Source organism: Chelonia mydas, chromosome 6, assembly GCF_015237465.2.
Source record: "Chelonia mydas isolate rCheMyd1 chromosome 6, rCheMyd1.pri.v2, whole genome shotgun sequence".
NCBI lineage: Eukaryota > Metazoa > Chordata > Testudines > Cheloniidae > Chelonia > Chelonia mydas.
Genome location: NC_051246.2, coordinates 73,253,119 through 73,269,787, shown reverse-complemented (window position 1 = coordinate 73,269,787; position 16,669 = coordinate 73,253,119). Strand labels below are relative to the sequence as shown.

The 16,669-nt window shown below is 44.1% G+C and overlaps 1 protein-coding gene across 1 annotated transcript in view; it reads right to left on the bottom strand.

Moving 5' to 3' along the window:
- The window catches only part of DNAJC17 (DnaJ heat shock protein family (Hsp40) member C17), a 26,581-nt gene extending 9,912 nt beyond the window's left edge, over window positions 1–16,669 (bottom strand). Inside the window, exons 1-8 of the mRNA XM_007055784.4 lie at window positions 16,497–16,669; window positions 10,470–10,539; window positions 8,895–8,953; window positions 6,905–6,992; window positions 6,423–6,505; window positions 5,048–5,144; window positions 792–841; window positions 141–218 (exon numbers count right to left, since the gene is read on the bottom strand). Coding sequence (XP_007055846.1) covers window positions 141–218; window positions 792–841; window positions 5,048–5,144; window positions 6,423–6,505; window positions 6,905–6,992; window positions 8,895–8,953; window positions 10,470–10,539; window positions 16,497–16,574 — 603 coding nt within the window. The 5' untranslated portion in view covers window positions 16,575–16,669. The remainder of the gene's footprint in view (window positions 1–140; window positions 219–791; window positions 842–5,047; window positions 5,145–6,422; window positions 6,506–6,904; window positions 6,993–8,894; window positions 8,954–10,469; window positions 10,540–16,496) is intronic.

Sequence of the window (16,669 nt, the reverse complement as noted above, 5' to 3'; positions counted from 1 at the left end):
TGAGGGAGTGAGAAAGCTATACAATGAAGAATAAGAGCCACTTTGGTTTATATGTAGCTCCACCACAATTCTCCGCCCTTTCTTACAGCATCAAGGTTGGGGGATATCAAGTGGTAGGAAAGAGCATCTCAGAACAGGACCTTCTGCAGGATTTGTAGGAGAACTTCTTTTGAGTATCCCCCTTTTGTTTCATCATCCTTCTTGCATTTCCATCTTAGCTAGAAAAAAAAAGCTGCAAGTTAGTTTTGTCCACTTCAACTCACATAGCTGTGCTGAAGATGGCTCTTGCCAGCTACAAAATAACACAAGTCTGCCACTTACACTTACATTCGCAACACTGCCAAGACAGTGATTTTAATACCAGTATTGGCAGACAGACTAAAGAGAACAAGTTATACAGAGGCAAAGGGATAAACAGTCCTCAGCAGAATGAAAAAAACATTGTAAAGCACCTGAAAGTAAATAAAGGAATGTATCAAGGTAATAACCAGATGTTCCCAGTGTTTTATGCGCACACATCTGAATTCCAAGCTTAGGGCTACTGGTTTCGAGATCAGGTTACAGGGGACAAAAAAGAGGGGAAGGAGTATTTTAAGGTGGGGGTGGAGAGCTTCAGTAAGCATTGAGCATGCTGGACAGAGGAGTTTCAGCTTTCTCCTAGACTGGAGGTGCTCTGAGTCTGGGTGCAAGGAGAGATGCCCCTTCTGGAAGTGATTGCCAACCAGTTACCAATGCTGAAAAGGTTAGTAGGCCGGTCTTCTCACATAGTCTGATTTTTAGGGATGTCTTACTTTGAGTTTGGGAGTTCCTTTGCCTTCTACTCCATTCCCATCTGGTTTGCCTAGGAGGAGAAAGAAGAGAAAGTGAAAGCACAAGGGGGGAAAACCCAAGGATAAACAGTAACACCACACAGTTTGTTAGTGCATATGTACAAGGCAATGGCAATTCTGCCTTCTGGGTTTCTTCCCCACTAAAGTTTCCCACTGTTGCTGACTGTAGTTCAGCACCTTTGCATAGAAAAGATGCCGGTGGCTGCCAGCGTTTTTGCTACCCTGTTGTCTAGACTTGCCCTGATCAAAGTGAGACAACACCATAGTAAAACTGAAGGTGGTGTGAGAAACTGGTCCACTCTTGCTCCTAGCAGCATAGCTTTACTGGTGGTAACGACAGTGAGAAATGTCAAGGAAAACAAAATAAGGCTAGTGTAGACTGCAGAATTAATCCTGTATGCAAGTCTGTGCTGACAAGGGATTATACTTTGCCCTTCCATTGCATCTTTCTATCCAAGGATCTCATAGAGCTTCACAAGCATTCCTTAAATTAATCCTCAACATCCTCAATTCATCATCTGTAAAATGGGGATTGGTCCTGCTTTGAGCAGGGGGTTGGACTAGATGACCTCCTGAGGTCCCTTCCAACCCTGATATTCTATGATTCTATGATTCTAAAGTACAGGGAGATTAAATGACTTGCCTGTGGCCACACTGGAAGTCAGTGGCAGAACCCAGATGAGACATCAGATCTACTGAGTTACAGTTCTATTCTTTATCCATAAGATCGCCCTTCGTTAGGAAGTGATATTGATTTAGCCACTGTCGCCTCTGCCAGAGTGGAAGAGATATGAAGCAAGAGACAGAGCAATTTTAAACAAGGAATACCCTAACTTTTTTCCAGAAGCAGAGCAGTATTATCTCAAGAATGGGACTATATTTTGAGTACAGATAGGTAACAGAGTATGAAAGAACCAAGGGAAGAATCTGTAAGCAGAGATGCGTGTGGGCTGGAAAGTTGGGAGTGCAAGTGAAAGAGTCTGGAACAAAGCTCAGTTACAAGTGTCTGAGGGGAACTGGCTATAGTACCTGAGGTGCCATGAGAATTCAGGGGCTGACAACCTTAAACATGTTAACTTCCTACGTTGCTATCTGAGAAAAGAAAGAGGGAAGGGAGCTAAGGAATTGTCTGTCACAGTTCAAGAATCTACCAATTTCCTGGCTCTGCACAAATCTGGTATGAAGTGTGTGTACACACAGGCATGGGAGAGAGAACAGAAATGTGAGTTCCAGGAACTAAGCACAAGAGAGCTCCAGACTATGCAGAGACATAACTTCCACATGTTGAGCCTTCGTAAGTGATAGATACCAAGTCACTTTCAGTGGAGCATGGGGAGGAAATGCAGAATTAGTGACCATCGGGAAAGCCACCTTAGCAAACCAGAATTGTTCTCTATCAGTATTTAAATCATGGGGGCCAGCAAGCATAAACTGAATACATCTGACTGTGACGGTCAGATCCTACTTTAGAATATCCTTCTAGTTCTACTGTGGAGAGTCCCTTTGGGGATGTCCAGGCTCTAAGCTTCAGAAGGAGATTGTCCATATTCCCAGAAAAGGGAAGGAGGGGGATGAGTGTAGGAAAGGTTTGAAAGATCTTGTTTCCCATCATCCAGTGCACTAAGTCACCACCCTCCTTCCTGTGGGAAGGATTTCAGCAGGAATATGAGTACTGCCTGCCTCCAGCAGCAAGCCAGGGACATGGGTGTGTAGGAAGAAGCCAAGATGAGGAAGTACAGCCATATTGACTGTGACATCCTGGCACCCCAATATTCACCACTATCATGTATTAGGATATGTTTTGTACAAAGCATGCCTTGTGAGATATTCTAAAAGTCTTGATCTGCTAGATAGTAATATCTCGTTGGATTGTATGTGCTACCGTCGTATGTGAAGTTAGGAAGTTTGGCTATGCGTGTGTTACTGAAACATGTTGTGAGGTTGAAAACACCCACAAGCAGCCTTTCAGGTATAATAGTAAAAAGGTCAAACAACATTAATGGCTTATTGAAGCAACGCACACAAGCACAAGGATTACCCCAGGGACTGTGTGCAATTGAAATCTCTCAGAGATAGCACTACACAATGGGAACTGTTTGATCCAGGTCACAGCACAAGAGCTTTCCAGCAAGTGGGAAGAAGATATAAAAGGGGGAAAATGACATCATGTGGGTACCTCACTCTCCCTACACCACCACCCTGTTGGAGACCCCAGGGCATGGCCACTAGTTAAGTTGAGGGGATGGAAGGCCATAAGGGTCGAGGAAGTCTCCCTGCTGAAGGCCTAAGGGCTTCTTCTCAACCCCCCTTAACAGAATTCAGGCATGGCTGGTTTGAGTAAGCTCTTTTGCTCTTAAAACAATGTTGCAGCCGCAGATAATGCCTTATAGTGTAAGGTTTGCTGACGCCAAGTTAAAGATAATAGGAGAGACAGCTACAAGGCCAGACAGGATGTGCTGGTTGTTTAAGTTGCTAGGAATGCTTGTTAGAGGTTGCAGGAAATAAACATTGTTGTAACCCATATAAGGAAGGCAGAGTATTTGTGCAAAGTTTTGATTGGCTAATGTGTAGTGCAGTAGCATTAAGGAATATAAAAGTGTGTGTAATGACCTGCTCTGATGTGCAGGATTTGAGATTCTATTCTCCCTGTACCTTGTTTGCAGCTGCAAATAAACTTTTCTGCTTCTCCACCCCGTTGTGATTATTGAGTGACGCACACCGGGTAACGGACCCCTGCTGTTGTTTTGCCTCTGGGCACTGAGTGCAGGCAACAACCCCTGGAAACACCTGAGGAATAAAGATTGAACATGGGGGGAAGTGACTAAAGGGATTTCTAGCTTGCATATGAAAACCTGGGAAACTCAAGCTGCAAGACCAAGGCAGCTTGTGCCTTAAGAATCTGCCAGCCTGTTGATCACTCAGGGTGAGAATTTGCTAATTTATATCCTATCTATCTAGTATGTTAAACTCAGTTTGTGGTTTTGTTTATTTACTAGGTAATCTGCTTTGATCTGTTTGATATCACTTAAAATCTATCCTTTTGTAGTTAAACTTATTTTATGTTTTAATCCAAACCAGTGTACATTTGACTACAGTGTCTGGGGAAAAATCTCAGCGTGGTTACCACAAGTGTGCATGGTCCTCTTCACATTGAGGGAGAGGCGGACCAGGTGTTAAACCCATATACTGGCCAGATTTGACCAGGGCAGGCTGGTACTGCTCTGGGGTCCTAGGCAGTGTTCCCTCTAATTTTTTCCATCCATGTGAGGAATGAATTTTGTTATATGCACCATATCGAGGTAATGTGCAGATGTGCACCACCAGTAGAAACAAAAAACCTAGATATAATATATATTTTAAAAAAGTTACCCTAGGGATAATTACTCCAGCCAGGAGAGGTTAGGCATTTTAGAACTCACTACTCAAGGAATTAAATCTAACCGTAAGAGAAATAAAAATTATGAAATGCATAGATCAGTCAAAAAACTTAAACAACACACTTCGAAAGAAGTGTCAAGTAACAACAACAATACAAGTATGTGTTGGGAGGTGAGTGTGTCAGAGAGAGAGAGACTCTTAAGTAGGTCGGCACTCAGCAGTCTGAAGCCTGCTTGTTCAGACACAGCATCAACTGCCAGCAAGCTCCCTCCATCCTGAGCCCTGTTGTGTCCCCCCACCAGCTCTGTGGAGATAGGGTACAGGGGAGACAGGGACACCCTGACATCAGCGCCCTCCCTACCTTCCCTCTGCTCTGCACAGCAAGCAGGAGGCTCCCAGGAGCAGCTGGCCAGGGACTCCAAGGCAGAGGGAAGGAGTAGCGCAGCAGTGGGGGGAGGGACACCTTAAGATGATAGCCTGCTGGGCAGCCGTGCAGCTTAGAGGAAATTAAATCCTAGGCTGGGAGGCTGGTGGTTAGAGAGCCTGCATGTGACTGCAGCTGGGTGTGTCCCTACCTGGGTGAATGCTGGTGAAAGTGCAAGCTTGGAGGGCTTTGCAACTTGTCACAGCAGCACAGTGTGAGAGGGAGCCCAGGCTGGTGGGTCAGAGAGCTCAGTGGTACCCCAGTTCCAGGTGGCACCCCCGGGGGGCGGGGGGGGAACCTGTCACATTGACCATCTCCCTATTCAGTGTGGTACCCGTGTAAGTTAGCTCATGAAAGATTTGGGACTCTGTAAACTTGTAGTTTGGATGAAGGCTCCAATCTCATCTGCCCTTACCTTGGACTCGTGGCTCTCTCTCAAGTCGGATCTGGTCCCGCATGAGTTTTTGCTGTTCTTCTAGCTGCCGGGAGCCCTCTTCCCGCAGGCGTATTATCTACAGTGGAGGCAGGAGAGAAGAAATACCACAATTATGTTACCAAGAAAGTCTGCTAATTGGTTTGTAATCAACAGCAATCCCACCATACTTGCATCCATTTAACCCTCTCACCATTAAGTAGAAGATGGGAAGAGAGTGAAAGAAAGGAGGAAAGTTTAAAAAGAGCTCCCTTTCCCCTCCCCCCAAAAAAAACCATGTATAGGGCTCTACAAATTTCATGGCCATGAAAAACGTGGCATGGATCTGAAATAACCCCTTCCCTGTGAAATCCACTCTCTTCTGTGCTGTTGGGAGCGTCCCAGCCCAGAGCTCCTAGCTGCTAGTCCCGGCTGGGCTGGAGGGGGACAGGACTTGTCCTTCCCCTGTATGGCCGCTGTCATTGGTGAGATCAGACCCACCTCTAGAGGCAGCGCAGAAGTGAGGGTAGTACAGCAGCCCTGGAACTGGGCTTGAGGAGCCTGCCCCCCTGACTCCTGCCAGAGCTTCCACCCCTGCAGCTTCTGCCGAGGCTTGGGGCACCCACTTTTCAAGGGGGGGGAGGGTGCAAATTGGCTGGAGCCCTGGGTATTGGTTGGGACTAGCAGCTAGGAGCCCCTGGTTGGGGCGCTCCCAGCAGCACTGGAGAGATCGGACCCACCACCTTCGGGAACCTCCTCTAGCTGCAGGAAGCTCCGGGACTGCTGCCCAACTGCAGAGTTTCCTGCAGCCAGCGGAGGTACTCGGAGGTGGGTCTGATGTCCCCTCTAGAGGGACTGTGCAGGGGAAGAACAAGTCTTGTTTCCCCCCAGGCTGGCCAGGACTAGCAGCTAGGAGCCCCTGGCTGGGGCGCTCCCAGGAGCAAAGGGAGATCAGACTCACCTCCAGGAGCCTCCTCTGGCTGCAGAAAGCTCTGAAGGCAGCACAGAAGAGAGGGTGGCAATCCCGCGACCCCCCTACAACAGCTTTGTGACCCTCCCCACACCACAATTCCCTTTTGGGTCAGGACCCCCAGGGTTACAACACCCTGAAATTTCAGATGTGAACATCTGAAATCATGAAATTGACCAATTTTAAAACCCTCTGGCCGTGAAATTGACCAAAATGGACCACGAATTTGGTAGTGATCAAACCACGAGGCTGGGATTATTCCACAGGAACCATTTATTCCAAAAGGCTGATGAACTGCTATGGTTCACAGGAATTTGTTGGGTCTCAGCTCACCACCATGGCTACATGTTAAAAGGTGTTCAACCATATTCCTGCCTGAAAATAACATGACACGCAAATCTTTATTACCTCTTGTTCTAGTGTCCTGGTTATTCGGATCTCTTCCTCTTCACTCACATGAGCTTGGGCTTCTCGTTCCCGGGCTTCAAGGTCTGCAAAAACCCCAAACCCCAGTTATTGCCATTACTGTCTACAAAGCCAGGTTGCATGACACTAGAAACTAGAGAGCCCTTCCCCAGACCTGGCTGCTCCTAGGGTTCCCTCCCTCAGTTCTCTGCCTGATGGCCTCTCCTGCCTCCCTTATATTTAGGTGAAGTGCTGAGCCAGCTGTAACCGTCATTCATCAACGCTTTCCTCCGCAGGATCAGACCCTGCTAACAGCATGGGGGGTTTCACACAATCACTGTTCCATAAAGAATGATGTAAGAAAGTTCAACCATTACGGATGGACAGAAGTTTAACTCAGAGAATTATACAGGGGGAAGAAATATAAGATCACAGCACCTCAAATGTTTCCCTAGGGCAAAAGGGAATGATCTTGATTGCCATACCAAGCTTTACTTTCTTTCTTCTCTCATCAAGTTTTTGAGTCCTTTCTGCTGCCTGCTTCTTGGCTTTTCTCACTTTGTCATATGCCGCCTATTAAAGAAACAACAGAATATGAACCAATATAAAATAAAGAGGGAAAATAAGGGGTTATGAATAGAGTAGAGATTAGTTATTGATACATATTGAAACTAGAGGTGGAGAGTTTTCTAGCCATTGCTGGTGGCATTCATAGAAACACAAGATGTTACAAACCATTTTGAAATTATGACAACACAAGAGCCCCAAGATGCAGCATGGAAGGGTATGGAGTCCAGGAGTTACTGTAAAGTGTTTTTGAGACAAAGTTTGACCCATCTTCAGTGGTAGGAAGAATGTTTTAGATTCATGGGCCAGCTATGAGTGGCCCCTGATGGCACTGATACTATTGGTGAGGAAGGTCGTTTTCTGAATGGTGCAGAATAATAATCTGTTGATGAGAGAGATCAGGTTTGCCTTAAAGTGAAGTTTAAAATAAAAATTTATTTTCGAGAAAACTCTTCATGTGCAAAATGTGTAACTTGACTTTAATTGATCAGACACTGTCTTCTAATTCAAAGCAGAATTTTACACTAATTGTAATAAATAATAATAATTCAGAATTTATATAGCACTTTAGGGCCAGATCCTCAGCTGGTGTAAACTAGCATAGTTTCCCTGAGGCCAATGGAGTTACACTGCTTTACATTAGTTGAGTATCTGGCCCATTGATCTTCACAACACTGCTGTGTGGTAGGCAAGGCCCTGATCCTGCACAGATTCATGTACATGCTTAACTTGACGCATTGAGAGTAGTGGGACCATTCACAGTGCATAAAGTTAGGTATGTATGTAAGTATTATCTTTATTTTAAATACTGGAGGAAAAGCTGGTGGTGTTTTACTTCATGAATATTTGGGTTTTCTAAGCAGAATTCCTCCTGCTCCTGCTCCTGCTCCCACACACACACTTTAAAAATGGAAGATAAGAAGTTCTTGGAATCAAGAATGCCACCATTCAAGGGAGAATAGATTAAAATTTTGGCCAGTCTTTCATAGAGATTTATTTATTGTTTTAAAGCCCTATATTCTGGTATTTTGAAAAGCCTTTTCTGGTTATCTTAACGAGACACAGTTATTGGCTTTTCGTGAACTTTTTGTTTTAATTCTCACTTTACATTTCTGGATTATTTACAGGGCTTCAGTTGGTAGCCTGTGGAGTTGTTTAAGGAAAAGGACAGACATCAGTTGCATTAATTGGGGTTCCTGTTTATAATTTTATCTCCCCCACCCATTTCAGATATGCTACCTGTGGCACAAACTTTGGACAAGAGATCTCACACGTATTGAAAGTTTTACTTTATATTAGCAAATATTACTCAGAAGAAAGGCAACATGATCTTACTTCTGTCAGACATTCTTGTCTTTATAAATTGAACAAGGTACTTACTGTTTTCTAAACATGATATCAATCACATAAAATTAAGGGGTCTGCATGCATATTTATTTTTTACAGGCCTGATCTGATTTCAGAGCGTATTGTTGGTGCTCAAGAGGAGTTGCAGTACTCAGTCTCTCTCCAAACCAGGCCCGAATTTTTTTTTTTTACACTTGGGACATGTCCCAATTCAATATGCTGGTAAACACAGTCTCAGCCAAGATCTCTACTCAGCCATTCCCACAGTGTATCAGGTGGGACCGAGAAGATCTTTCTTGGTTCTTATACAGTGCCTGTCCCCATCTGAGTTCACAAAGCCTAGAGATACACATTAGAACATGTAAATGTCTTACAGAAAAGATCCATAAAATGTAACCATATTGATGCCCCCAGGCTCAATGGGAGTGGAGGGTGGGGAATGAGAAAGAAAGGGAGGCAGCTTTCACTACTTTAGCATACTTCCTTCTTCACTTATATAAGTGTATTGGCAGATACAGGTAACACACACTGCCACCATGTCCAAGGGATGGTCATCCTTACCCTTGCTGCTGCATCCGTTAGCACTGCTAAGGCCTGAGACAGCTGGTGAAAGAGTTCCTCTGGGGATTAGAAAGGAAAGAGGGGTAAGACACAGAAAACCAAGTAAGCAGCTCACAGAGTCTCTGGATACATATCGGAGGAAGTAATTCCCTTATGGAAGATACCTACAGAATTCTAGAGAGAAGAATAACATTTATACAGTATTTGTAATCCAGCCTATAGCCCACGGCTCTGGAAGTCACTCACAAAATTATGCCCTATTATTTAAGCTTTCATTTAAATAGAAAAAAAACCTGCGTCTGGACCTTCGGGTTCTGAAGGAAATCTTGAAAATGTGAATCAAATGTAACCAAGAGCAGTTACATTTGATTCCTGAGCCTGCAGATAGCCTGAAAAAACAGTCCTGTTAAGTATGAACTCTCCCTTTCATCTCAAAGGGCTATTAATTCTGAAACCTTCAGATGACAATTTAAATGTCAAAAATGTTAATTGCTTCACTGCTAATCATTTTAGAATTCAGCTCACATGCTTATCCCACAATCCCCAACTGTCTTCGATGCCTCCCAAAGTGCCGTAAGGACCAGTTTCCCTCTGAAAGCTGCTACAGTGCATTTATATGTGATCAGTATACAAATCTATGGCACATCAAAGTGATAAACATGAGGACACCATAAAATAAACCAAACTTAATATCAAAATGAACATCAGTGGCGCCACCATATGGATGGTATTATTCATTTTCATATTTAATTCATTTAAATGTAAATTAAAGAGCTGCAGAATTTAAGAACTTTGTCCATAATTTAGGTCCATTTCACTGCACAGTGTATGGAGACTTGCCTATAACGGAGATATGATTTTCTCACAATGGGCACTATCAATATATAAATAAATAATGATATACAAGGTTTCCATTAAAGGCTAGAGATTCTTAGAACTGTAGATTAGAAGTGTGACCTGGCAGCCAGTGGGATATAATGGCCAAAGGTGGAGGATTCACTCTGAGAGGTACCATTAAGGGGAAGATTTTCAAAAGCAGAAATAGGAGTTAAGCACCCAACTGCCATTTGTGCCTAGGTAGATCTGCCCCATAATCCAATATCTGTGCATTTAGCCCTATAACTCAGTTACCTAGTAGTGATAAATGTGTCTCAGGGCTTGTCTACATGGTGGAGTAACATGTTCTTACGGAGGTGTGATTTCTAAAGTGCACTTACGTGCTGCACATTAACTGGTCCATGCAGACCCTGCAGATGCATACTAAAGTGTCTTTTACTACCACCTTAACACAGGCTAGGGAAACTTTAGTGCACACCAGCAGGGTCTACATGGACCAATTAATGCACGTGTTAATGCACTTTATAAACCACACCCCTTGTAAGTGCTCATTAGCTCACTGAGTAGACAAGACCTCAGACAGAGATATATGTGCACACACTGCATAACACAGGCACTTCCATAATTACTTGCAAAAACAGAGCTGTGCAACAGCAGACAAACATAGCGACTCCCAAGTGTCCACGCAGCTGGAACAGACAGGGAAAACCTGCTTGTTTCTACACAGACTGATCTTACCTGCTCTGGGATTGTCTGGGTTCTTATCCGGATGGCAAGTCAGGGCCTTCTGCCTGTATGCTTTCTTAACCTGTACAGAACAGAGATTCATCAATGAGTGCAGCTCTCCACATACAATGAGAGGCCTTCAGGACAAAAACATCACATAGAAAACACAAGAAATGTATGACTGAGTAGTGTTTCATGTTCTCTATGTATATAAATCTCCCCACTGTATTTTCCACTGAATGCATCCGATGAAGTGAGCTGTAGCTCACGAAAGCTTATGCTCAAATAAATTTGTTAGTCTCTAAGGTGCCACAAGTACTCCTTTTCTTTTTGCGAATACAGACTAACACGGCTGCTACTCTGAAACCTGAGTATTTAAGGAGTGTGTCTGTAAAAAAATGACTTAAGGTTAGGCACCGGCACACACTGGCAGGACTGGGAGTACCATAGGCAACCTAGCAAATAAAGAAAGACTAGGACACTGATGGCATCACTGGCAGCTGGCTAGATAAATTAAATTATCCTACTGTAACTGCAGGAGGCTGTTTTAAGCTCAACTCACAACTTTTCTACAGTGCTCTTGCCTTATAATCAAACTGCACTGCAACAAGAAAACATTCCAGCCAAGTAGGTCAGCAATTACATTCACTCAATTTGACTTTTTTTAAAGCCAGAGGTTTCAGTCCTAGATACAGCATGTTGCAGTAATAAACCCTTAAAGTCACAAATGAATAGATCACTACAGCCAATGCCAAGTTTAATATAATGAGGCACAATCTTCATCAAGTCAGAAGTGGAAGGGGTGTTCTCTGCAGATGTAATTACTTGGAATGGAGATTGTACAGCATACTGCACAACAAGTGGTATTGGCAGGGAGAGGAAATTTTGACCAAAGACTATACAATTTTAGTAACTGTCTCAGAGATCCATGTTAGTTTTAGGGTTTGTTTTTTTCAGCTATGGATATGCTGCTACAGAGATCATGTACATACAGTATTTCTTACCCTTCAAAGAGAAGTCAACAAACATTTTACAAGCCACTGAATAGGATTTTAACATCCGAGTTCTCTCTATCATAGGAAATCTCCATATGCAAGTATAAAATCAAGGAAGAAGAGTGGCTTCCATCCAACTGCCAAGGAATCACTTTATAAATTGGCTGGAGGGAACCTTTGGTATTCAGACATCACCTGGTGGACATATATAAGTAACAGTAAAGGCAACCAGCAGCTAAAACATAACAAACCTAAATCATACACCTCCGTAAATGAGACTCCACTAAAAATAAAGTGAAGTCTTCTCAAGGCACACATCATCCACAACACAGATAATTGTCAGAGGAACTCTCCAATGTGATGACATCAGTTAGGGCTTCCAAACAAATGATCCAGGGAAAAATAATTCCCCCCTCAGTCACAGTTTATGGTGATGCCTGGCTGGCTCCTCTGTACAAAGACTGCCCAGTTCTCCGGTTTCAGAGTAGCAGCTGTGTTAGTCTGTGTCTGCAAAATCCGATGAAGTGAGCTGTAGCTCACGAAAGCTTATGCTCAAATAAATGTGTTAGTCTCTAAGGTGACACAAGTACTCCTTTTCTTTTTTCCAGTTCTCCGGGATGCTTCAAATACCTTACATAAAGACATTGCTCTCTAGGTGGCTCATGTCACCTGCAGATTTGCCACATTTCTGTGCTGCACCTTCAATACTATCACATTTTCAACTGGTAATACAAACTGGCAAGTCAAATGGTTAGTTTATGCCAAATTAGTAAATATAAACCTTGATCCATGCAGGTTGTCTCTCGTGTCTGCATGGAAGCACAGATGATTCCAATAGTGCTACCTGCATGTATCCAATGGCAAGCCCAGAGTCTCAGCCCTGGTCTACACGACGGAGTTAAGTCAAATTTAGCCGCGTTAGGTCGATTTTAAAATGAATGCATCTACACATTCAACCCCATTCCATCGACCTAAAGGGCTCTTAAAATCGACTTCTGTACTCCTCTCCGGTGAGGGGAGTAGCGCTAAAATCGACCTTGCTGGGTCGAATTTGGGTAGTGCAGATGCAATTCGACGGTATTGGCCTCCCGGAGCTATCCCAGAGTTCTCCAATGTGACCACTCTGGACAGCACTTTGAATTCCGATGCACTAGCCAGGTACACAGTAAAAGTCCGGGAAAATTTTGAATTTCATTTCCCGTTTGGTCAGTGTGGCAAGCTCAGCAGCACAGGTGACCACGCAGTCCCCCCAAGATTGCAAATGAGCTCCAGCATGGACCGAAAGGGAGACACTGGATCTGATTGCTGTATGGGGAGAAGAATCTGTGCAGGCTAAACTCCGATCAAAAAGAAGAAATGCTAATATATATGCCAAAATTGCACAGGGCATGGCGGAGAGAGGCTACAACAGGGTCACACAGCAGTGCCGCATGAAAGTCAAGGAGCTCAGGCAAGCCTACCAAAAGACAAAGGAGGCAAATGGTCGCTCCATGTCAGAGCCCCATACATGTCGCTTCTATGATCAGCTGCATGGCATTCTAGGTGGGGATCCTACCACTACTCCACCACTGTCCATGGACACCTGCAAGGGGGGAGTCTCACGCGACGGGAGGAGTATTTTGAGGATGAGGAAGAGGAGGAGAATGCGCAGCAGACAAGCAGTGAATCCGTTCTCCCTGGCAGCCAGGACCTTTTCATCACCCTGGAGCCAATACCCTCCCAAGGCGGGATCCCTGACCCTGAAGCCAGAGAAGGCATGCTCACAACAGCAGCGGTGAGCTGAGCGGTCTCCATGCTTGCTGTGGTATGGGGTCTGCCTGGGTAACCCAGGAAAAAAGGAGCGAAACAACCATCTGCCATTGCTTTCACAGAGAGAGGGAGGAAAGGAGCGGCGACTGACGACATGTACCCAAAACCACTCTCGACAATGTTTTAACCCCATTAGGCATTGGGAGCTTAACCCAGAATTCCAATGGGCAGCCGAGACTGCGGGAACTGTGGGATAGCTATCCACAGTGCACCACTCCGTAAGTCAATGCTAGCCACCGTATTGAGGACACACTCCGCCGACTTAATGCTCTTAGTGGGGACATACACAATCGACTGTATAAAATCAATTTCTAAAAATCGACTTCTACAAAATCGACCTAATTTCGTAGTGTAGACATACCCTGTCTACCCCAAAAGAATATGATGGAAGTTTTCAGGGTACTAGCATCTGCTCTTCACACAAATCCTTAAGATCTCTGTTTCCCATTGCAGGGAACTGAGAATTACAGTGAATTTGTGAGAAATCACAAATACATTTGTGATGACATTAGCAGTTCCAAATAATAGACTGGGAATGAATTCCCTGTGGAAATCCTGAGTTAATAATGATATAAGTTAGATAAGATAAGCATATATGAAAAAAATAAAGCAGAGCATTCCACAAACCTTTGCAGAATATTATTTCTAGAAACATCTTTAAGAAGAAAATCTTAAAGATTTTACTTCCCCCCTTAATAAATATGAAAACTATACCTACTGGTGTTATTGTAACTGAAAATTAGAGGAAAAAAGTTATTTCTTGTTAAGTTTAATTTTGTTAAATTGACAACACTTGGTATTTAGTCAATTTCATTGTTCCTCTTCTATAAACTGTCAGTTTCTGCCATTGTTTGTGTTGGTCTGTAAAACAATAAAGCAGAAAAAACAGGGCGGGGGTGGAAAAAAAAAGGGAAATGTAACTGCAAAACCACAGAGATTTAAGGAGACTCATGCAGATTTAGTACAGAAACTAGTTTTAACTCTTTTTTGAAACAGACTAGATTTCAAGTTGACAGTATCCATTTAAAGCACTGTAAATAAATATAATGGGTGAATCCCACCTCCACTGAAGTCAATGGGAATTTTACCCCACATATTTAAGACAAAAAGGCAGAAAATATAGTACAACGACTATAGTAGAGATGGTGATCAGTGAACTAGCAAATATGGTCTGTCCTATTAAATACCAGCAACATGACTAAGAATCACAATGTAACAGTATAATAAAACAATTGCCATATTAGGTATTAATAGGAGTATCCTATGCAAAACAAGCAAGATTACTCCACACAAATTAACAATCTGCTAACTTCCCCATAAACAATTCCTAAAAACGTAACTTTAGTGTTCCAAATTAGAGCTCCATATCAGGCCTAGTCTATATATTCTTTTCTCTCACCTCTCCACCTTTTCCTCACCCCACCCCCACAAATTCAAGGTTTCCTTCCCCCATTCCATGTGTGTGTGTTGTCCATGTAGACTGCAAGTTCTTCAGGGCAGGGATCTGTTTTACTCTATCTGTAAAGTACCTAGCAAGTTTGGGACCCTTTCTACATAAATAATAAACCACGGTACTAATTAGGCTTCATCAGGGGAAATGCAGTCATCTTGCAACACCACGTTTCAAGAAAGGCAAACGAAGAGAGTTCACAGGTGAATAATGAAGATTATAAAAGTTTTGGAAAATAACAGAATAATGTTCACTCTAGAGAAAGGAGCAAAGGCAATGTTATATGACAGGGTCCTGTTATTTTCATTGAGCAGTGAGGACACAAGGAATACTGGGCTAAACTGGGAAATAAAGAAGTTACACAATCATCAACCAGGACCTGAGGCAGCTCTAATCTACACCAGGGGCCAGGCAGGCCCCCAGACAGCCCCAGAATGCAAAGGTACCAGAAAGCAGTCCTTGTCCCGTCTCTGAACTGAGGAGAAGCTTTATGTGGAATGCCAAATTGGGCCCAAATGTATCTATTGAGTTTAACTCTTGTGAGTCTGTCTAGCTACAGCATGACAGGTTTCAGAGTAGCAGCCGTGTTAGTCTGTATCCGTAAAAAGAAAAGGAGTACTTGTGGCATCTTAGAGACTAACAAATTTATTAGAGCATAAGCTTTCGTGAGCTACAGCTCACTTCATCGGATGCAGAACTGTATGCATCCGATGAAGTGAGCTTCTGCATCCGATGAAGTGAGCTGTGGCTCATGAAAGCTTATGCTCTAATAAATTTGTTAGTCTCTAAGGTGTCACAAGTACTCCTTTTCTTTTTATAGCTACAGCATGTGTCTTGTTTTAATCCTATTTCTTTCTCTATTCTTAATCTTTGTTTTAGAACATTTTAGTCATAGACTGTTGAAACAAACGCAAAGGATGTGATCCAGTAACTAGGTCAGCCTTCTGACATCTTGTGAGAGGGAGAAAATGGCATCTATCTTGGAGTACTGGGATGAGCGTCATGACAATGGAACCAAGTGCTGTGGCTTTTCTGAATGAGTGCTATCCAGATGTAGCTGAGACTTGAACAAACACTTGAAAAGCCAGTGGCTCATGATGAGTAACAGCAAGTATAGTGAACAGAAGCTTACAAACATTCATGACATTTTAGTGGACAAAATAAAGAGAATTATGATAAGCTAGATGTTTTAATAAGGTTTTTGAAACAAGTTACATGCATCACACCTGCCTTCTCTTTGCCCTTCCTATCATTTTGTCACCGACTGCACAAGAGCTTTCTCATCAGTAGCTGCTGCCATATGGCACACTACGGTACCTCTCTGCCTCAAGATCTCATCTCAAAACATCTTCCCCAGTCCCATACTGTGACCTCTTAAATATCAGCAGAGGCAGAGAGAAATTTGCTCCCTACCCACGTTATTTAACCGGTTACGGTGCTCTAAGGTTTAGCTTCCCCCACCCAACAGGTGACTAACATCTCAGGTCAGTGTTTACGTTGGCAATGAACACGACTCGCTGCAGAAGGTGCCACTTTTCTGCCACTGCCCCCCGCACCAGGCGCAGCCCCACACGTGCTTTCACATACTGGGGGCAAGGAGAGCGCCCAGGGTCGCCTTGTATTTCTGGTAGCACGTAGCCGCCGTCACCGTGGTATCAGACCCCGGGGCCGCCACGTGCTGCAAGAGCCCCCGGGGCTGAGGGGAGCGTTCGCCAACGGGGCGGGGGAGCCCCATGACCTGACCTGACCTGACCTGCCCCGCCCCTCCTCCTGTCAGGCCCTGACCTCCTTGTCCGAAGCCTTCTCCCCGACCCCCAGCAGGGCGTAGAGGTCCAGCTGCAACAGCTCCTTATCGACCGCCATCTCCGCTCCACCCCCACAGGCCCGGGGCCCTGGCCACCCGGTTCCCCCTGCGCCGCTGGGCGTGGTTATCGCCGCCTCCTCGGCCCCGCACCACT